At 47.1% G+C, this 23,233-nt stretch overlaps 1 protein-coding gene across 1 annotated transcript in view; it reads left to right on the top strand.

Annotated features, from left to right (window-relative positions):
* LOC143956088 (uncharacterized) overlaps positions 1-23,233 on the top strand; it is a 106,914-nt gene that overhangs the window by 56,148 nt on the left and 27,533 nt on the right. Inside the window, exons 3-8 of the mRNA XM_077466218.1 lie at positions 2,470-2,567; positions 2,693-2,836; positions 5,421-5,570; positions 5,684-5,758; positions 8,000-8,138; positions 17,631-19,352. Coding sequence (XP_077322344.1) covers positions 2,470-2,567; positions 2,693-2,836; positions 5,421-5,570; positions 5,684-5,758; positions 8,000-8,138; positions 17,631-19,352 — 2,328 coding nt within the window. The remainder of the gene's footprint in view (positions 1-2,469; positions 2,568-2,692; positions 2,837-5,420; positions 5,571-5,683; positions 5,759-7,999; positions 8,139-17,630; positions 19,353-23,233) is intronic.

The raw sequence follows: 23,233 nt of genomic DNA, 5'->3' as shown, positions 1-23,233 counted from the left end.
CAACCCTAATTGACAATCTTTCCCAATTATATTGAGTGGCACACAGACATAGGAAGAGTGTGATTGTACAGACACAGGAAGTGATACCACAAATGGGAGGAAGGGATGTCAGGTGCATACAGGAAGTGATATACAGACAGGAAGTGAGGTAACGTATGAACAGGAAGTTCCGGGTGAGAGGTGAGGTGAGAGGAAGTAGCGAGAAGACTTTAGAGCTTTAAGCAGAAGAGGTAATAAGATATTATTTTCTATTTATAGCCAGTAAGGATGAGCTCTGGTGTGTTCACACAGCCCACATGCAGAGCCCGCCAGGAAGTCGGCACTGCGCTAATCACAGGCAGTGAGACATTGTCCCGATGCGCGCCTGCAGAGATCGGGAAATGTCTCACTGCCTGTGATTAGCACAGCGCAGTGCCGACTTCCTGGCAAGCTCTGCGCATGGACTGTGCTCATCCTTAACCAGTTCCCGACCAGCGCATGACAATGTACGTCGGCAGAATGGCACGGGCAGGCATATTGGCGTACAGGTACGTCCATTTCTATATGCCGCCTTGCCATTGCGTGCGCACCGCCGCCGGCGTGCCGGACGGGACCCCCGTGAGTCCAGATGCGGGTCCCGCGACTCAATCGCCACCAGGATACCTGCGATCGTCTCACGGGGAGGCTGAATGGGGAGATGCCATTGTAAACAGCATCTCCCTGTTCTGCCTAGCAACAAGTGACGCTGATCTCTGCTCCATGTGATTGGAGCAGAGATCAACGTTCACTAACACAAAGCCCAGCCCCCCACAGTTAGTAACACACCCCTAGGAACACTTAACCCCTACACTGCCACCCCCTGGTTAAACCCTTCACTGCCAGTGTCATTTACACAGGAATCAGTGCATTTGTATAGCACTGATTGCTGTATAAATGACAATGGTCCCAAAAATGTGTCAAAAATGTCCATAATGTCGCAGTCACAATAAAAATCGCTGATTGCCGCCATTACTAGTAAAAAAAAAAAAAAAATATTAATAAAAATGCCATAAAACTATCCCCTATTTTGTAGACACTATAATTTTTGCGCAAACCAATCAATAATCGCTTATTTCGATTATTTTTTTTTTTTTACCAAAAATATGTAGAAGAATACGTATCGGCCTAAACTGAGGGGAAATTTTTTTTTTATATATATATTTTTGGGGGATATTTATTATAATAAAAATCGTCGCTCTATTTTTGTTTATAGCGCAAAAAATAAAAAACCGCAGGGGTGATCAAATACCCCCAAAAGAAAGCTCTATTTGTGGGAAAAAGGACGTAAATTTTGTTTGGGAGCCACGTCGCACGACCGCGCAATTGTCAGTTAAAGCGACGCAGTGCCGAATCGCAAAAAGTGGTCTGGTCTTAAGCCAGCAAAATGGTCTGGGGCTGAAAGTGGTTAATAGAGATCAGACTTTTGTATGGATCACATGATCTCATCAATGAGGATGGAGGAGGACCTGAGTAACATGACTGAGAGAATAATAAAGTAGAATTCCAGCTAAGCCCACCCAAATAGTCTTAAAAATGCTGCTTACTCCTCCGAACACCTATATTGTCTATCCTTGGGTAAAACAAATATACTTACCTACTTTCAGCTCATTATGATCCAGTCACTTGATTCAGCTTCCATGTGTGGGGAGGGAGCTTTAGCTGGAATTCTACTTTAAACCTCACCCTGGAGATCGTTTACCTGCTGACCGGAGAGGTGAGGAGGATTCTGGGAGGTCACATGACATCACTCCTATCTCTATTAATAAAACACAGACCTGACCGGAGAGGTGAGGAGGATTCTGGGAGGTCACATGACATCACTCTTATCTCTATTAATAAAACACAGACCTGACCGGAGAGGTGAGGAGGATTCTGGGAGGTCACATGACATCACTCCTATCTCTATTAATAAAACACAGACCTGACCAGAGAGGTGAGGAGGATTCTGGGAGATCACATGATATTGATATTGTTCAATTATTTAATACAGAGTTTTTCTCCGGTGAAGTCTGGTGACCATTTAACCGTTACAGTGCCTTCACCTAATTTCCTGAAACCTGAGAGAAAAAATTGCAAGAAGATTCTAAAAGTCACCAACAAAATCAGTTAACTGCTGACAGGAGAGGTGAGCGGTGCCGGGAATTCTGGGACATTATCCAGTAACAGACAAGGGATGTGTCTGGATGGTGACTGTATCATTGTGTGTGTCAGGTTCCTATAAGGTGTCAGGATGTCACTGTCTATTTCTCCATGGAGGAGTGGGAGTATTTAGAAGGACACAAGGATCTCTACAAGGACGTCATGATGGACAATCAGCGGCCCCTCACATCACCGGGTAAGAGGAGACTTTATTGTAAAGGAGAGAGCAGTACGGAGGCTCCACCTAGATCCCCCATCATCTGATAAACACATAGAAACAATGTATTCAGTCAGTGTGTGTGTTTCCTACAGATGGATCCAGTAATGGGAACCCACCAGAGAGATATCCCCGTCCTCTGTATTCCCGGGATTCCACACAGGAAGGTCACACCATCCCCCACCATCATCAGGTAGATAGGACTGAGCAATTAGAACTCAAATACGTTGTAGAATTCTACGCTTCAAAATAACAACATTCTTTTATTTCCTATCTTGTTTCCTTTTATAAATCCGTTTTATCACATTTGGGGTTTAGGGTGAAAAACTGAAAGGCATCAAAGTTGAGGTTAAAGTAGAAAAAGAAGAGAAGTCCGGGGATCAGCAGTCTATGGAGGAGGGTGATCCTCTGTATTCCCGGGATTCCACACAGGAAGATCTCATCATCCCCCACCATCATCAGGTAGGTGGGACTGAGCACAACTAGAATGGAGTTCTAAGCCATGAGAGAACATCCTTCTAAGCAGTGGCGTAACTAGAACCTTCAGGGCCCCGATGCAAGGAACCATGGAGGCCCCCCCGACCTCCGGACAGGGCTCTTTTCTCCGAGCCTGATGGTGGAACACCAGGGCCCGGTCACAAGTGGGTGGTTGTATATAAAGGAACCGATTTCTCCATTTCCCCCCGCTTCTCCTCCTCTCCCACCCATAGGCATTCAGCGGCTGCAGGATGGAAATGGAGAAATGGGTTTCCTCTATGTCGGTGTTTCACAATCTTTTTCCAGTCAGGGCACTCTTGAAGTACACCCCTAGGTGAATGGGGCTGCACTGCAACCACCCTGCAACTGTGTGCATTGCATGCAGTTGCAGCATAGTGATGATGCATTTAAGGGGTTAAAACATATTGCCTCTCTAGCGGCTGTCAAATGCCTCTGAAAAGCGATCTGAGCATGGGTCGCTTTTTGGAGAAACAGCATTTTACATAAAATGTGCATACATACATGTAAACACACACACACATATAATTTTATATATATATATATATATATATATGCTGGTGCTCAAAATTTTTAGGGGGGCGCAAGCAAACTGAAAAATTCAGAAAAAAACATAAATTGCAGGCACTGTACCATCAAACGCCACCACTGTGCCATCCAATGCCACCACTGTGCCCATCAAACTCTGCCGCTGTGCCATCAAATGCCACCAGTGTGCCCATCAAATGCCGACAGTGTGCCCATCAAACTCTACCACTGTGCCCATCAAGCTCTGCCACTGTGGCCATCAAATGGTGCCACTGTGCACATCAAATGCTGTTGGTGTGCCCATCAAATGCTGCCACAGTGAATCCCCACCGCCCGCTCACTGTCTGCCTGCCACTTACACTGTCTTGGTGGGGCAGCGGGTAACGGCCATGAGCGGGGTCCTCCATGCATCTCCTGCCATCCTCTCCTCCTGATAGGCATCCAATAGCTGCGTTTCAGCCAATCAGGTGACGGGTAACAGACCCGCACACCTGATTGGTGGAGAGGCGGTTCAGTGTTAGGAAAGTGAATATTAATTCACTTTTCTAACACACCTGGGTGGACTGTGAGCGTCAAGCATGGTGCTTGCAGTTCACCTATTTTGAAGCCTAGTAAAGCCTATGGCTCTAATCAGGTGCTGCAAAAACACCCCCCGCTGCTGTAATTCAGGCGCCCGGCACTCCAAAAGGGACCAGACGCCTAAATATGGGGGTGGCAGCAGTGGCCATGGATAGATTCATGCTATGCTATGCATGAATCTATCCATTGGTCATAGAGGGGGTGGCTGGAGAGAGGGGGTGGTACCTGTGTGCCCTTTTGGATGCACCGCCACTGATGCATACATGCACACTCACATACATGCAAACACACATGCATACATACACATACATATATGAACACACACACATACAAGCATGCTCACGTACACACACACATACAAGCATGCTCACACACATACAAGCATGCTCACACACGCACACATACAAGCATGCTCACACACGCACACATACAAGCATGCTCACACACGCACACATACAAGCATGCTCACACACACATACACACACATACAAGCATGCTTACACACACACATACAAGCATGCTCACACACACACACATACAAGCATGCTCGCACACGCACGCACGCACACACACATACATACAAGCATGCTCACACACATACATACAAGCATGCTCACACACATACATACAAGCATGCTCACACACACACATACAAGCATGCTCACACACACACATACAAGCATGCTCACACACACATACAAGCATGCTCACATACACACACATACAAGCATGCTCACACGCTCACACACACACGCATGCTCACACACACACATACATGCATGCTCACACAAACACATACAAGCATGCTCACACACACACACACACACACACACACACATACAAGCATGCTCACACACACATACAAGCATGCTCACACACACATACAAGCATGCTCACACACACATACAAGCATGCTCACACACACATGCAAGCATGCTCACATACACATACAAGCATGCTCACACACACACACACATACAAGCATGCTCACACACACACACACACACACACACACACACACACACACACATACAAGCATGCTCACACAAACACATACATGCATGCACACACACATACATGCATGCTCACACACACATATAAACAAATACAGTAGATAGTCTTATAAAAAAAAAAAGGCAGACATTTACCTTTGCTCTTCCTGCCGGGTACTGCACTGTAGGGGGAGACAAAGAGCATACACTGTGCTTTCACTTTAGCCTAATGTGAGGAGCTGCCTGCATAGTGCCGATTTCAGTTCGGCTGATGATCGGGGAGCTCCTCTCAGCCTCCCCCCCATCAAAGAGTACAGGGGGCCCTCAAGGGCCCCCTGCAGCAAGGGGCCCGGTCGCCATGGCGATCTTGGCGACCCCTATAATTCCACCACTGCTTCTAAGTAGTCTCTTTTTCCATTTTACACATATATTTTATCATCTTTGGGGTTTAGGATGAGGAACTGAAAGACATCAAATCTGAGATTAAAGAGGAAGAAGAAGAGATGTTGATAAGTGAAGCTCAGCAGTCTATGGAGGAGGGAGGTCCTCTGTATTCCCGGGATTCCACACAGGAAGATCACACCATCCCCCACCATCATCAGGTAGATAGGACTGAGCAATTGCAACTCAAATGTATTCTAAACTATGAGATGTATTTTTCTCTGCAATCTCTTGCTCCTTTTTATAAATGTATTTTATCATCTTTGGGGTTTAGGGCGAGAGATGTCCCCCTCCTCTGTATTCCCAGAATTCCATACAGGAGGATCACACCATCCCTTACCAGGATCAGGTAGGTGGGGCTGGACATGTAGATCTAAATATGCATTCTAAGCCATGAGAGGACATTATTTTATTTTTTTATAGATTCTTGTTTTAATGCTTACTTCTACAATTCTTGGGTTCCAGCTCATTCTCTTTTTTTTTTCATTTTAATCAATAGACGTTCCTTTTTTTCTGTGGCTGATAAGTCCAGTCACATGTCATTGTGGGTCCTCTTTCTCCTTGTGTTCTTCCAATGGGGGATGCATACTGAATGACATGGTGCTGTTCTTTGCTCCTGTATATCCAGGATGATGTGATGATGTCCCACTAGGGAGCGGGTCCCGGGCTTACTAGGCTCACAGGAAATGGGCAGAAGACCTTATTTTTCTCTACTTCAGATCAGTAATACCTGTTGGTCTTGTCCCTCCCCCAGCCTGTGACTGGACAGTGAAAGGAGAAGCAGCAGACTGATGAGCTCATCTCTCTGTCACTCTGCTCTCCCCTACTACCAGTTCTTGTTAAAATTGCAGCACAGCTGATTGGTGCCTTGTTCTGTTTCCCCCTCACCCAGTCTGAGCTCTTATGTTCAGGGAGTGCAAGAACCTGATACCAAGTCATACTTAGGTACTTACACCGCTTACCTTTATTTAAAAAAAAACACTAGATTAGGACCTAACCATAACCTTCTCCTTCCCCCACAGATACCTAACGGCTCCCCCATAAAGGAAAAGGGGGGCCGACCATGCAACCATACCCCTCCATGAGGAAACCCAAGGGGTGTGGTGCAAGCCCCCCCTCCCCTATACCAGGCATGGACTGGCCGTTGGGACTACCGGGAGATTCCCTGTGGGCCGATGGCTTAGTGGGCCAGTCAGCTGCAGTCCTGGAGCCACTCCTCTTTGACAGTGAGTGACCGCGATTTCACTCCTGTCAGGAGGAGCAGCTCCATCACTTTCTGGAGAGAGCATTAGGCGTTATGCTCCCTCCAGCCTGCAGGGGGAGATAGACAGCCGGCAGACTTTCCTTCCTCTCTCCCCTATCACTTGTTATCACATGACTGGAGAGAGGAACGAAAAGCGGCCTTTAAAACTGTGAGTACATGTGGGAGGGGGAGGAGAGGGAGGACACTCTGATGTGGGGGTTTCTGGTGGGGACTGCAATGTGAAGGGGGCTGCTGGTGGGGACTCTGATGTGAAGGGGCTGCTGGTGGGGACTCTGATGTGAAGGGGGTTTCTATTGGGGACTCTGATGTGAAGGGGGCTGCTGGTGAGGACTCTGATGTGAAGGAGGCTGCTGGTGGGGACACTGATGTGAAGGAGGCTGCTGGTGGGGACTCTGATGTGAAGGGGGCTGCTGGTGGGGACTCTGATGTAAGGGGGGCACTGTTGAGGACACTCAAAATTAAAGTGGGCCGGTCATGATGAAGTCCAGGGCCAAATTTTTCTCCCAGTCCAGCCCTGCCCTATACTAACGCCCAGGGGAAGGGAGGAGGTGAAAAATCATAGCCCTATAGGTGTCATCCCTGGAGCCTCTGCTCCTGCTTACCTGGGCTTGGCTGGCACCTGTGGCTCATGCTCCCGCCACTGCCACTGACTCCATTTCACGCAGCAAACATTGCAGCCATCGCTGCCTCCTTTTTAGAAACTCCCAGTCTCTTCACCACTGCAAAGACTGGAAGTGTATGCCAGCCAGGGCCCGCCCCCATCCTCCTGCATTCCGCAGCCTGGAAGCCATGCCCCTAGACCGGAAGTCCTGCCCCTTTTACGGAAATTATGTCACGAGCCATTGGAACCCGGAATGAACGAAGGAGAGATACGTTGCCCCTGGCTCCACGCTCCAGGTTCTGACAGACCTCCCCTGGCCGATACCCAAGGTCTCGCCGAGCGGGAAAGAAGAGGGGAGCTCCGAAACACCTCAGCCTATCTGGGAGGATGCTAGGATAGCCCGAAGACCCCAGGGTCTAAGAAAAGGAAAAAGAAACAAAAAAACATTCATGCACAGGACCTCCTGCCTGGACAGCACAACCGCAGTTCCTCGCATCGCTTCAACCATGGTGGAGGAAGTGCTACAACCAAAGCCATGGTGGAAGTGTCCTGCCTTTAAAAGGCATTGATCGCAGTGTTTCCTGGGAAAGTGGGTGGAGCTACGCTCTCTCCAGGTGCTGTCCTGAAAGAGGTTTTGAGAAAAACTTTTATTGATGTATTGGGTAATGGAAAGCTGCTGTCCTTTTTATTTAAGTTGACTTTAATAGATTTTTTTTATTATTTAGGGTGAAGAGCGGGTTAATATAAAAGATGAGGTTAAAGAAGAAGTAGAGACCTATGTGAGGGGTAATCAGCTGTCCACGGAGGAGGTCGGGATGATTATGAAAAGTGAAGAGGAAGAAATATCTCCACCTATCCACACAAGTAAGTATAGGCACTATGGAAGAAACAGGTCACAGTCTCATTTTACTTCTCAAACGCCTGCTTTTAATGCCAGTGGGAACTTAGCCTAGCACATGTTGGCCACATTTTATCCCTTGATCATCCTAGATTTTAATCCCTGTCTCAGCCAGCACCATTAGTACAGTGACAGTGCATATTTTTAGCACTGATCACTGTATTGGTGTCACTAGTTCCCAAAAATGTGTCAAAAGCGTCAGGAGTCCGATTTGTCCGTCACAATATCGCAGTCGTGCTATAAGTTGCTGATCGCCGCCATTACTAGTAGAAAAATGAAAAATTCATTAAAATTTCATAAATATATCACATAGTTTGTAGACGCTATAACTTTTGCGCAAACCACACCACATAAAAAGCTCAATCTCCATTTCTCAATATAACGTCATGTTCCCAACAAATGAGGAGGAGATACTGTACACCATATGAAAGGTCCATCTCCATTCCTCAATATAAGGTCATGTTCCCAACAAATGAGGAGGAGATACTGTACACCATATGAAAGGTCCATCTCCATTCCTCAATATAACGTCATGTTCCCAACAAATGAGGAGGAGATACTGTACATCATATGAAAGGTCCATCTCCATTCCTCAATATAACGTCATGTTCCCAACAAATGAGGAGGAGATACTGTACACCATATGAAAGGTCCATCTCCATTCCTCAATATAACGTCATGTTCCCAACAAATGAGGAGGAGATACTGTACACCATATGAAAGGTCCATCTCCATTCCTCAATATAACGTCATGTTCCCAACAAATGAGGAGGAGATACAGTACACCATATGAAAGGTCCATCTCCATTCCTCAATATACCGTCATGTTCCCAACAAATGAGGAGGAGATACTGTACACCATATGAAAGGTCCATCTCCATTCCTCCATATAACGTCATGTTCCCAACAAATGAGGTGGAGATACTGTACACCATATGAAAGGTCCATCTCCATTCCTCAATATAACGTCATGTTCCCAACAAATGAGGAGGAGATACTGTACACCATATGAAAGGTCCATCTTCATTCCTCAATATAACGTCATGTTCCCAACAAATGAGGAGGAGATACTGTACACCATATGAAAGGTCCATCTCCATTCCTCAATATAATGTCATGTTCCCAACAAATGAGGAGGAGATACTGTACACCATATGAAAGGTCCATCTCCATTCCTCCATATAACGTCATGTTCCCAACAAATGAGGAGGAGATACTGTACACCATATGAAAGGTCCATCTTCATTCCTCAATATAACGTCATGTTCCCAACAAATGAGGAGGAGATACTGTACACCATATGAAAGGTCCATCTCCATTCCTCAATATAACGTCATGTTCCCAACAAATGAGGAGGAGATACTGTACACTATATGAAAGGTCCATCTCCATTTCTCAATATAACATCATGTTTCCAGAAAATGCTATGACATCTCCCTTACTCCCCATAGCCATTATTAATGCAAATTTTTTTTTTACCCATTGTGTCTTAGTTGTTTTGGGTGTTTAACGACTTAAGGACCGAGCCTCTTTCTGAGATTTGTTGTTTACAAGTTAAAAACATTTTTTTTGCTTGAAAATTACTTAAAAACCCCAAACGTTATAATTTTTTTTTTCTAACACCCTAGAGAATAAAATGGCGGTCGTTGCAATACTTTCTGTCACACCGTATTTGCGCAGCAGTCTTAGGCCGCGTACACACGGGCGGACTGTTCGCCCAACCTTGTCCGCTGAACAGTGTTTGGGCGGACAGTCCGCTCGTGTGTGGGCTTTCAGCGGACAGTTTCAGCGGACAGTTGGACGGACAAAGTCTTTCGGAAATTCCGAAAAACTGTCCGCTGAAACTGTGTTTGAGCGAACAGTCCGCCCGTGTGTGGGCCTGTCCGCTGTACTTTCGAAATGAGCGGACTGTTCCCGCTCGGAAAGTCCGCCCATTTCGAGCGCGTGTACAGGTAGGCGGGGCCCGCGAAGGAGACGTCGCGGGCTCCGCCGCCTGGAATGGGCTTAAAGGGGAACCCCAACGCCGAAAAAAATCGGCGTGGGGGTTCCCCCAAAGTCCACACCAGACCCTTGTCCGAGCACGCTACCCGGCTCGCCCCCCCTCCTGAGCCGTACCAGGCCGCGTGCCCTCAACGCGTGACCAACCCATGTGACATATACCATGTGACACCGCCCCATTGTCACTATATAAGTGACCGCACAGCGCGGCTCTGGCATTCCGGCCGGAGAGCTCGTCGAGTCAACATCTCCAGGAGAAGAAGAAGAAGAACAAGAAGAAGAACAAGAACGGAAGGCGGCGGCGGCGGCGACGACAGCGGCGACAGAAGACCGGGCCACCGCCTGTAAAAGAGCTACAAGAAGGCGCGGTGGCCCGGCAGAAGAACCGAAGGCGGCGACAGAAGAACGGAAGGCAGCGGCGACAGAAGACCGGGCCACCGCCTGTAAAAGAGCTAGAAGAAGGCGCGGTGGCCCGGCAGAAGAACCGAAGAGGGGGACAAGACCCCCGAAGTCGGGAGAAGAGGCCGGCGGCGGGGAGGAAGAAAGCCGGACTCCTCCGCTAGTAAAAGAGCTACACACAGATAGCGGAGGAGTCCGGCGAGAAGACCCCCGAAGACGGAAGACCCCCGGAGCTGTGCAATAAAATATTTTTCCCTGTGTTGTGTTTTTTTTTGTACTTTATTTCACAGGTGAATGGGTAGGGGTACATTGTACCCCATACTCATTCACATAGGGTGGGGGGCCGGTATCCGGGGGCCCCCTTCTTAAAGGGGGCTCCCGGATTCCGATAAGCCCCCCGCCCGCAGACCCCGACAACCAACGGCCAGGGTTGTCGGGAAGAGGCCCTTGTCCTCATCAACATGGGGACAAGGTGCTTTGGGGTGGGGGGGCCGCGCGGCCCCCCCTTCCCCAAGGCACCCCCCATGTTGAGGGCACGCGGCCTGGTACGGCTCAGGAGGGGGGGCGCGCTCGCTCGCCCCCCTTTCCTGGCCGGCCGGGTAGCGTGCTCGGACAAGGGTCTGGTGTGGACTTTGGGGGAACCCCCACGCCGATTTTTCGGCGTTGGGGTTCCCCTTTAAGCCCATTCCAGGCGGCGGAGCCCGCGACGTCTCCTTCGCGGGCCCCGCCTACCTGTACACGCGCTCGAAATGGGCGGATTTGCCTCCTCCTTACGTGGGCGAGTCCGTTCATTTCAAAAGTTGAGCCAACTGTTTGGCAAACAGTTCGCTGAAACAGTCCGCTCGTGTGTGGGCAAGTCCGCTCATGCAAATTTTGAGCGGACTGTTTGCCTAAACTGTTTGACGAACAAGGTTGGGCAAACAGTCCGCGCGTGTGTACGCGGCCTTACAAGTGCACTTTTTTGGGGAAAAAAATACACTTTTTTGAATGAAATAAGACAAAATTAAAGTTAACCCAATTGTATTATATTGTGAAAGATAATGTTACGCCGAGTAAATTGATACCCAACATGTCACGCTTCAAAATTGCGCCTGCTCGTGGAATGGCGACAAACTTTTACCCTTAAAAATCCCCATAGGCGACGTTTAAAAAAATTGTAAAGGTTTCATGTTTTAAGTTACAGAGGAGGTCTGGGGCTATAATTATTGCTTTCGCTCTAACGATCACAGCCTCATATATGTAGTTTGAACACCATTTTCATATGTGGGTGCTACTCACGTATGCGTTCGCTTCTTCTCACGAGCTCGGCGGGATGGGGCGCGCTGAAAAAAAAAATCTTATTTATTTTACCTTTTATTTTTATTTTTACAGTTTAAAAAAAGTGATATTTTTATTCATATTACAGGGAATGTAAACATCTCTTGTAATAGAAAAAAGCACGATGGGACCTCTCAAATATGAGATCTGGGGTCAAAAAGCCCTCACAACTCATATTTACATTAAAGTGCATTAAAAAGAAAAAAAAAATGGCCCTCTTAAGAGCTATAGGTGGAAGTGACGTTTTGACGTCAACATAGTCAACAATGTCATGTATCCATGACATTTCAAGCCTGGATATGCCTCTAACCAGAGAGCTTCCTCTCCAGTGCGGGCTATATTTATCTATACCTAAAAATAATGTATTTGAGGGGTCACAGTTATGAACCACTGAGTAATGTTTTGAGACTGAGCCATTGATTATATTGGTGATATGCTCATTCAACCTCCCCGAAAGGGGTCGTTTGGTCCTGCCCACATATTGCAGCCCACAAGGGCATTGGAGCAGGTAAATTACTCCCTCAGTCGAGCATGTAATAAAAGGTCTGATTTCGTGTTCCATCGATGTACTAGAAGAAGTATAATATATAAGTAAGTAATATAAGTAAGTTCTATTTAAAGAACAAACACGGCACCAGTGAGGTTCTGAGAGAAGCCTTTTTTAATAGGCGGGGGGGGGGGGGTAAGAATACTAGGTGCCACCCTATCTTTAATAAATCTTTATAAATAACCTGAGGTTTTATGGGTAACACTGTATTTAGAACTTGATCACTATCCAAAATGTACCAATGTTTATTTATCAGCTTCTTTATACTCATATGTTGCACTGAGTAGGTAGTAATGAAAGGGACAGTGGGAGTTCTATCTACACATTGGGATTTTTCCTTCAAAATGTCAGCTCTCTCCACAATTGTTTCATAGTTTCATAGTTTGTTAGGTTGAATAAAGACACCAGTCCATCCAGTTCAACCTGAGTGAGTGTCTACAATTGCCCCTATCCCTGTACATTGCACACTCACATCGGTCCCTACCCTCAAGGAGCCCACAATCCAAGGTCCCCATTCATATACTAGGGACAATTTTAGACAGAAGCCAATTAACCTACCTGCATGTCTTTGGATTGTGGGAGGAAACCGGAGTACCCGGAGGAAACCCACGCAGGCACAGGGAGAACATGCAAACTCCAAGCAGGTAGTGTCATGGTTGGGATTTGAACCAGTGACCCTTCTTACTGCTAGGTGAGAGTGCTAACCACTACACCACTGTGCTGCCCGTAATTGTGATCTCACCAAGAGTCATTCTTAAGGCCCATACACACGATCTGACTTTTTGACAACAAACATGCAAATTAGCTGTTTTGGAGCAACATCCGACCGTGTGTACGCTCCATCGGACAAACTTTTTCGGTTTTCATCTGACTTTTGTTGGCTGTGCGAACGGACAAACTTTCTGGCAACAAAAGTCCGATGGAGCAAAGTCTGATCGTGTGTACAGAAAACCATAGGACTTTTGTACAAAGTACAAACAGGCATGCTCAGAACCAATGCAAAAGATCAGACAACAATACAGAAGTTGACCAATGGTGGCGGTAAAGAGCAGGAAAACCACGTGATTTGGTGAAAGTTGGCTGAAAAAGTCCTGCCGTGTGTATGCAATACAAGTTCTCGGGCCGACGCCCTTTGTACAAAAATCCACAGGAAAGTTTGTACAAAGTTCGATCGTGTGTATGAGGCTTATGAGAATTGAATAGACCTTCTACAAGAACCTGTTTTTTAGGGTCTGTGTCTGTACCAGAAATTCCTCATTATCCATGCAGTTGCGTTTTTAGTCGCATAAATTGTCTTTTTGGGACTGATCGAAGCCATGATTCGTGATGGCAGTTATCGACAGGAATGTATGAGTTCCTGACGGTAGCCTTGAAAAATGTGGAAATGATAAACTGATCATCCTTTACTGTAATTTTGAGGTCTAAAAAATTTATGTCAGACTGACTGGCCTCATAGTTATGTTGGACACCCCTCGTGTTGCTATTTAGGTAATCCATAAACAGATCAAGGTCAGATCGGCTACCATCCTAAAGGAGGGGTACGTCGTCTATGTACCGTGCCCACAGTACCAATTGCGGTCTCTATTGGGCATAGACAATGTCCTCCTCCCAAAGGACCATAAAAAGGTTAGCCAAACTAGGGGCATATTTGGCCCCCATGGTGACCCCTCTATCTTGGCTGACATTCAAACCAAAAATAATTGTGTGAGGCCGCAAACCGTAACAGTTTCAAAATGAAGGAAATCTGTTTGACGTATAGGCCAGAATCACGCCTCAAAAATATATTCAACAGCAAAAAGTCCCAGGTCATGTGCTATAACCATATAGAGGGAAGTTGCGTCGGCTGTCACCAGCCACATTCCCTCTCTCTAGGGGTATAACCTGACAATCCTAATTAATAGCTGTGTGTTGAGTTATTTTGAGGGGACAGCAAATTTACACTGTTAAACAAGTTGTACACTCACTACTTTACATTGTAGCAAAGTGTCATTTCTTCAGTGTTGTCACATGAAAAGAAATATCTACAAAAATGTGAGGGGTGTACTCACTTTTGTGAGATACTGTAAATATAAAAAAAAGAGGTAAATATCCATCTTGTATATATCGCTATTCTCCCTAACTCTGTTTTCAGGAGTGTTTCCCCCCCTAGCAGGCATGTACTGGCCATTGGGACTACAGGGAGTTTCCCGGTGGGCCGATGGCTCAGTGGGCCGGTTTCAGTGACAAAGTAATGGCTGCGCGACTTGCCCCTCAACTTCACGCAGTGATGTGAGAAAGATGAGAAAAATACAGAGGAGAATAAGTGAAATAATAAAAGAGGTTAGTGAGGACGCCTTTTGTTATGCTACTTATGTTTTTTTGCACAATTACGTATAGTTTTATATACTGTTTTTGTGCTTGTTTGCAAAATTTAAAGTGGGCTGGTCTGGATGAAGTCCAGGGCCAATTTTTTTGTCCCAGTCCAGCCCTGCCCCCCTATCCCTAAGTTGAAGTTGACTAATCCACGGTGTTCAGCCTAGGCAGATAGTTCCATTCATATATCTTTTCCTCTGTAGAGGCGATATTGACGACTAATGCCGCGTACACACGATCGGCATTCTGGCCAGAAAAAGACAGATGAGAGCTTTTCATCGGAAAATGCGACCGTGTGTACGCTCCGTCGGAATTTAGCTGCCCGATTTTCCGCCAGCCAAAAATTGATAGCACGTTCTCAATTTTCCCGACGGAAAAAACTTTTCTATCGGTAATTCCGATCGTTTGTATGCAATTCCGACACGCCAAAAATCACGCAATGCTCAGATTCAACTACGAGGCGGAAGCTATTGGCTACTGGCTATTGAACTTCTTTTTTTCTAGTCCTGCTGTACGTCACCGCGTTATAAACGATCGGAATTTGATGTGACGGTGTGTAGGCAAGACAGCTTGAGCCGAATTCCGTTGGCAAAACCATCAGAGCTTTTTCTGACGAGAATTCCGATCCTGTGTACGCGGCATTAGTATTTAGGAGAATGGAGTTCCTACTGAAATAGGAAGTTGTTTTCCAATATTTCTTTCTCAATTAACGGAAATGTAATATCGAGGCACCTGGCTTTTGTAACATTTTACTTTAAAGGTTCCTGTAAAATCCAAATTGTTCTAGTTCATGCAAAATGCTTGGAAAAAGCTATTCTTGGATTAGATACGCAGATAAGTAGATCATCCGCAAAAATGCTTCATTTATAAGAGCTATTGCCCACCTGAACTCTGTGGACAGACCATAAAGCCATACCGTGTTTCCCCGAAAATACGACATCCTCCGAAAGTAAGACCTCCCACCAGGTTTCCATCTCACAAAAATATAAGGCACCCCCCCGATAATAAGGCACCCCCCCTCCGATAATAAGGCACCCCCCGATAATAAGTCCTCCACCGAACATAAGACCTCCCCGATAATAAAGCCACCTGAAGCTACGGTACCGTAAGGAGTCTGACTCCTCTGGACCGTAGCGGTGGTGAGTGACGTCACCGTCATCAGAGAGCCCGCGCCGCGGCCATGACATGCTGATGCCTTCTGCCACCTGACGGAGTCTGCTTCACAAGACAGTGAGTCGTGCGGGGCAGGAGTCGGGCACATTGAAGGAGAGAGGGTAAATAATCCACACAGGGGTGGGGGGCTCACAGTGGATTTGAGGTGGGTCAAATGGCACAGGTGGATTAGAAGGGGGGAGATCAAGATGGCACAGGTGGATTAGAAGGGGGAGATCAAGATGGCACAGGTGGGTTAGAAGGGGGGGATCAAGATGGCACAGGTGGGTTAGAAGGGGGGGATCAAGATGGCACAGGTGGATTAGAAGGGGGGGGAATCAAGATGGCACAGGTGGATTAGAAGGGGGGGATCAAGATGGCACAGGTGGATTAGAAGGGGGAGATCAAGATGGCACAGGTAGATTAGAAGGGGGAGATCAAGATGGCACAGGTGGGTTAGAAGGGGGATCAAGATGGCACAGGTGGGTTAGAAGGGGGGGATCAAGATGGCACAGGTGGATTAGAAGGGGGGGATCAAAATGGCACAGGTAGATTAGAAGGGGGGATCAAGATGGCACAGGTGGATTAGAAGTGGGGGATCAAGATGGCACAGATGGATTAGAAGGGGGGGTCAAAATGGCACAGGAGGATCAGAAGGGGGGAATCAAAATGGCACAGGTGGATTAGAAGGGGGGATCAAGATGGCACAGGTGGATTAGACATCCCCTGAAAATAAGACCTAGCACATCTTTGGGAGCAAAAATGAATATAAGACACTGTCTTATTTTCAGGGGAAACAGGGTAGCCAGATGTTCCATAGCCAAGATGTATAGCTATGGTGATAGCGGACAGCCCCGGCGTGTCCCGTTAGACCTATTAATGGGTCGGGACAATATTACATTAAACCTTATCCTTGGTGAAGGTAGCGGTATATAAAGCCATTATTTTTTGTTGTATAAATTCCACCGGGGGGACCTACTTGTTTCAGAGATCCTACCATAAAACCTCCAACCCAAGTGATCAAAGGCCTTCTCCGCGTCTAATGAAAGAAGACAGAGCGATTTCTTCGGTTTTTCTGGTCATACTGTATCAGGAAACTTGTCTTCAGGCTATTGTACCGTGCTTCTCTATTTGGAACAAACCCCACCTGATCTAGGCCTATTAAAGAAGGAATCACGATTGGTAGACACATGCCCTGTTTCCCCCCAAAATAAGACCTAGCGTGATTGTCGGTGATGGCTGCAATATAAGCCCTACACCCCAAATAAGCCCTAGTTAAAGTCCTTGTAGGTCTTATTTTCAGGGTAGGGCTTATTTTTGGGGAAACATGGTAGGGCTTATTTTCAGGGTAGGGCTTATTTTTGGGGAAACAGGGTAGGGCTTATTTGGGGCGGGGGGCTTATATTGAAGCCATCACCGACAATCACGCTAGGTCTTATTTTGGGGGAAACAGGGTAGCTAAAATGTTTGCTTCATTGGATAATGAAGCCTCAGTCATAGCTATTTATTATTATAGAATTAGCAGATGATATATGGACTCGGTGTGAAGACTTTTCTGGTTGATTTTGGAGGGAGAACAGGAGCCCAGCTGTGAGATCGGCATTTCCACTTATTCCACCGACGGGGAGGAGGAGCCAAAACTCCACTTATTTGTCATCTACTGAGATTTATTCTTTATACTTCTTTCCAACAGATGGATGTGATGTCAGGAATTCCTCGGAGAGACGTCTTCTATTATCTGCTGATTGTAAGTCAGAAGATAATGTCATCACACAGGATCCTCCAGGAGGAAATCCAAATACACAAAATATACATCACAGACCTTCCTGTCCGGAGACATCAATGGATCCCTCTGATCAGGGGGAATCTTCTCATCAATCACATACTATGATTGGAAATATCCATGTAAGATCTCACACTGCAGATCCATCAACAGATCCTTCTAATCCTGAGGAAACTTCCTCACCCCATGAAGGAGATCACCGAGGTGGCAATCTATTCTCATGTTCAGAGTGCGGGAAATCTTTCACTCAGAAGGGAAATCTTTCGCAACATCAGAAAATTCACACGGATGACCTTCCCTATACATGTTCAGAGTGCGGGAAATCTTTCCATAGGAAATATCATCTTGTTAGACATCAGAGGAATCACACCGGGGAGCGTCCCTATTCATGTTCAGAATGTGGGAAAACTTTCAAAGACAAAAGAGATCTTTCTAAACATCACACAATTCACACTGGTGAGTTCCCCTATTCATGTTCAGAGTGCGGGAAATCTTTCACTCAGAAAGGAAATCTTTTGCAACATCAGAAATATCACACAGGTGACCTTCCATATACGTGTTCAGAGTGCGGGAAATCTTTCCTCAAGAAATGTCATCTTGTTAGACATCAGAGGAATCACACCGGTGAGCGCCCCTTTTCATGTTCAGAGTGCGAGAAAACGTTCAAAGACCAAGGAGATCTTTCTAAACATCACACAATTCACACAGGTGAGCGCCCCTATTCATGTTCAGAGTGTGGGAAATCTTTTAGTCAAAAAAGAGTCCTTGTTAAACATCAGAGAATTCACACAGGTGAGCGTCCTTATTCATGTTCAGAGTGCGGGAAATCATTCACTCATAAAGGGGTCCTTGCTATACATCAGAGGATTCACACAGGTGAGTATCCATATTCATGTACAGAGTGTGGGAAAGCTTTCAAAGACAAAAGAGACCTTTCTAAACATCACAAAATTCACACCGGTGAGCGTCCCCATTTATGTTCAGGGTGCGGGAAATCTTTTACTCATAAAAAAGGCCTTGTTAGACATCAGAAAGTTCACACTGGGGAGCGTCCTTATTCATGTTCGGAGTGCGGGAAATCTTTCCTTCACAAAGATAATCTTGTTGAACATCAGAGAATTCACACGGGTGAGCATCTCTATTCATGTTCAGAGTGTGGGAAAAATTTCACTCAGAAAGGAGGCCTTGTTCTACATCAGAAAATTCACACAGGTGAGCGTCCTTATTCATGTTCAGAGTGCGGGAAATCTTTCACTCAGAAAGGAGGCCTTGTTCTACATCAGAAAATTCACATAGGTGAGCGTTCTTATTCATGTTCAGAGTGCGGGAAATCTTTCACTCGTAAAGGAGACCTTGTTCTACATCAGAAAATTCACACGGGGGGGCGTCCTTACTCATGTTCAGAGTGTGGGAAAGCTTTTCTTAAAAAAAATACTCTTCTTGATCATCAGAGAATTCACACGGGTGAGCGTCCTTATTTGTGTTCAGAGTGCGGGAAATCTTTCACTGATAAAGGAAACCTTGTTATACACCAGAGAATTCACACAGGTGAGCGTCCTTTTTCTTGTTCAGAGTGTGGGAAATCTTTTACACAGAAAGGAGCCCTTGTTAGACATCAGAGAATTCACACGGGTGAACGTCCATTTATATAAGTGCGGGAAATTTTTCGCTCATAAAGGACACCTGCAACACCAGAGAATTCACATGGTTGCGTGTCCATATTTATGTTTAGAGTGTGGGAAATCTTTCTTTAGGAAAAATAATCTTGTTAAACACCACAAAATCCAGTGTAGTGTGACTGGTAGGAAGAGAGCTGCCAGAAAATGTAGTGCAGACGGGGGGCACAACTGTCATATAAAGTAGTGTGTACAGTAGGGGGACTTATCATAGAATGGGTAAATAGTGAGAGGACATCTGAAATTGCAGTGTGGATGGTGGAGGAGATCTGTCGGAGAATGTAGTGTGGATGGTGGAGGAGATCTGTTGGAGAATGTAGTGTGGATGGTGGAGGAGATCTGTCGGAGAATGTAGTGTGGATGATGGAGGAGAGCTGTCGGAGAATGTAGTGTGGATGGTGGAGGAGAGCTGTCGGAGAATGTAGTGTGGATGGTGGAGGAGATCTGTCGGAGAATGTAGTGTGGATGGTGGAGGAGATCTGTCGGAGAATGTAGTGTGGATGGTGGGAGGAGATCTGTCGGAGAATGTAGTGTGGATGGTGGGAGGAGATCTGTCGGAGAATGTAGTGTGGATGGTGGGAGGAGATCTGTCGGAGAATGTAGTGTGGATGGTGGAGGAGATCTGTCGGAGAATGTAGTGTGGATGGTGGGAGGAGATCTGTCGGAGAATGTAGTGTGGATGGTGGGAGGAGATCTGTCGGAGAATGTAGTGTGGATGGTGGAGGAGAGCTGTCGGAGAATGTAGTGTGGATGGTGGAGGAGAGCTGTCGGAGAATGTAGTGTGGGTGGTGGAGGAGAGCTGTCGGAGAATGTAGTGTGGATGGTGGAGGAGATCTGTCGGAGAATGTAGTGTGGATGGTGGAAGAGATCTGTCGGAGAATGTAGTGTGGACGGTGGAGGAGATCTGTCGGAGAATGTAGTGTGGATGGTGGAGGAGATCTGTCTGAGAATGTAGTGTGGATGGTGGAGGAGATCTGTCGGAGAATGTAGTGTGGATGGTGGGAGGAGATCTGTCGGAGAATATAGTGTGGATGGTGGAGGAGATCTGTCGGAGAATGTAGTGTGGATGGTGGGAGGAGATCTGTCGGAGAATGTAGTGTAGATGGCGGAGGAGAGCTGTCGGAGAATGTAGTGCGGATGGTGGAGGAGAGCTGTCGGAGAATGTAGTGTGGATGGTGGAGGAGATCTGTCGGAGAATATAGTGTAGATGGTGGAGGAGATCTGTCGGAGAATGTAATGTGGATGGTGGAGGAGAGCTGTCGGAGAATGTAGTGTGAATGGTGGAGGAGATCTGTCGGAGAATGTAGTGTGGATGGTGGAGGAGAACTGTCGGAGAATGTAGTGTGGACGGTGGGGGGAGATCTGTCGGAGAATGTAGTGTGGATGGTGGAGGAGATCTGTCGGAGAATGTAGTGTGGATGGTGGAGGAGATCTGTCGGAGAATGTAGTGTGGATGGTGGGAGGAGATCTGTCGGAGAATGTAGTGTGGATGGTGGAGGAGATCTGTCGGAGAATGTAGTGTGGATGGTGGAGGAGATCTGTCGGAGAATGTAGTGTGGATGGTGGAGGAGAGCTGTCGGAGAATGTAGTGTGGATGGTGGAGGAGATCTGTCGGAGAATGTAGTGTGGATGTTGGAGGAGATCTGTCGGAGAATGTAGTGTGGATGGTGGAGGAGATCTGTCTGAGAATGTAATGTGGATGGTGGAGGAGAGCTGTCGGAGAATGTAGTGTGAATGGTGGAGGAGATCTGTCGGAGAATGTAGTGTGGATGGTGGAGGAGATCTGTCGGAGAATGTAGTGTGGATGGTGGAGGAGATCTGTCGGAGAATGTAGTGTGGATGGTGGAGGAGATCTGTCGGAGAATGTAGTGTGGATGGTGGGAGGAGATCTGTCGGAGAATGTAGTGTGGATGGTGGGAGGAGATCTGTCGGAGAATGTAGTGTGGATGGTGGGAGGAGATCTGTCGGAGAATGTAGTGTGGATGGTGGAGGAGATCTGTCGGAGAATGTAGTGTGGATGGTGGAGGAGATCTGTCGGAGAATGTAGTGTGGATGGTGGAGGAGATCTGTCGTAGAATGTGGTGTGGATGGTGGGAGGAGAGCTGTTGAGAATGTAGTGTGGATGGTGGGAGGAGATCTGTCGGAGAATGTAGTGTGGATGGTGGAGGAGATCTGTCGGAGAATGTAGTGTGGATGGCGGAGGAGATCTGTCGGAGAATGTAGTGTGGATGGTGGAGGAGATCTGTCGGAGAATGTAGTGTGGATGGTGGGAGGAGAGCTGTCGGAGAATGTAGTGTGGATGGTGGAGGAGAGCTGTCGGAGAATGTAGTGTGGATGGTGGGGGGAGAGCTGTCGGAGAATGTAGTGTGGATGGTGGAGGAGATCTGTCGGAGAATGTAGTGTGGATGGTGGAGGAGAGCTGTCGGAGAATGTAGTGTGGATGGTGGGAGGAGATCTGTCGGAGAATGTAGAGTGGATGGTGGAGGAGAGCTGTCGGAGAATGTAGTGTGGATGGTGGGAGGAGATCTGTCGGAGAATGTAGTGTGGATGGTGGAGGAGAGCTGTCGGAGAATGTAGTGTGGATGGTGGAGGGAGATCTGTCGGAGAATGTAGTGTGGATGGTGGAGGAGAGCTGTCGTAGAATGTGGTGTGGATGGTGGGAGGAGAGCTGTTGAGAATGTAGTGTGGATGGTGGAGGAGATCTGTCGGAGAATGTAGTGTGGATGGTGGAGGAGATCTGTTGGAGAATGTAGTGTGGATGGTGGAGGAGAGCTGTCGTAGAATGTGGTGTGGATGGTGGGAGGAGAGCTGTTGAGAATGTAGTGTGGATGGTGGAGGAGATCTGTCGGAGAATGTAGTGTGGATGGTGGAGGAGATCTGTCGGAGAATGTAGTGTGGATGGTGGAGGAGATCTGTCGGAGAATGTAGTGTGGATGGTGGAGGAGATCTGTCGGAGAATGTAGTGTGGATGGTGGAGGAGATCTGTCGGAGAATGTAGTGTGGATGGTGGAGGAGATCTGTCGGAGAATGTAGTGTGGATGGTGGGAGGAGATCTGTCGGAGAATGTAGTGTGGATGGTGGGAGGAGAGCTGCCGGAGAATGTAGTGTGGATGGTGGAGGAGATCTGTCGGAGAATGTAGTGTGGATGGTGGAGGAGATCTGTTGGAGAATGTAGTGTGGATGGTGGGAGGAGAGCTGTCGTAGAATGTGGTGTGGATGGTGGGAGGAGAGCTGTTGAGAATGTAGTGTGGATGGTGGGGGGTCAAGGAATGAGAGCTGCTAGACAATGTAGTGTGGACGGCGAGGGAGAGCTACAAGAGATCCTAATATTGATGGGGGAGGTAGAGTTCATATAGAACATATTGTGTGAGTTGTGTCACACCCCCCATTTCCATACCCTAACTGTGGGTTATTACCTCTGTGTCCAGCCTCCTGCTTCCTCCAGCACTGCAGCCAATGATGGTGGGGGGGCACTGTCTTAAAGGGCTAACAAGTGGGTTCCTCAACCTCTCCAAGTGATTGTGGGTTCCATCAGCCCCCCACCCAAAGTGACTCCCGTCACACTCTCAATACCAGCACCTGTGCACTCCCAGTGTGCGTCTCTCCTCTCTGTGTTCCCGTGCACTCTTACGGAGTTATGTACTTCCTTGCGTATAAGCACTGCCCCAACACTGCAAGGAATTTCTTTATTTCCTCTGTGCTTCCAGTATGTTCTCTGTGTTCTACCAGTACCAGAAAATCAGCACCTGTGTGCTTCCCTACCCTACTTTTCGGGTTCTGTAAAATCAAGTGCCCTCCAGTGCAACCCATTTAAAGTGACCTCCTGTGACTCTGTGA

Source organism: Lithobates pipiens, unplaced genomic scaffold (genome assembly GCF_037356315.1).
Source record: "Lithobates pipiens isolate NorthernLeopardFrog02 unplaced genomic scaffold, aLitPip1_a1.2 Scaffold_35, whole genome shotgun sequence".
Classification (NCBI taxonomy): domain Eukaryota; kingdom Metazoa; phylum Chordata; class Amphibia; order Anura; family Ranidae; genus Lithobates; species Lithobates pipiens.
This window is presented reverse-complemented; position numbering and strand designations above follow the sequence as displayed.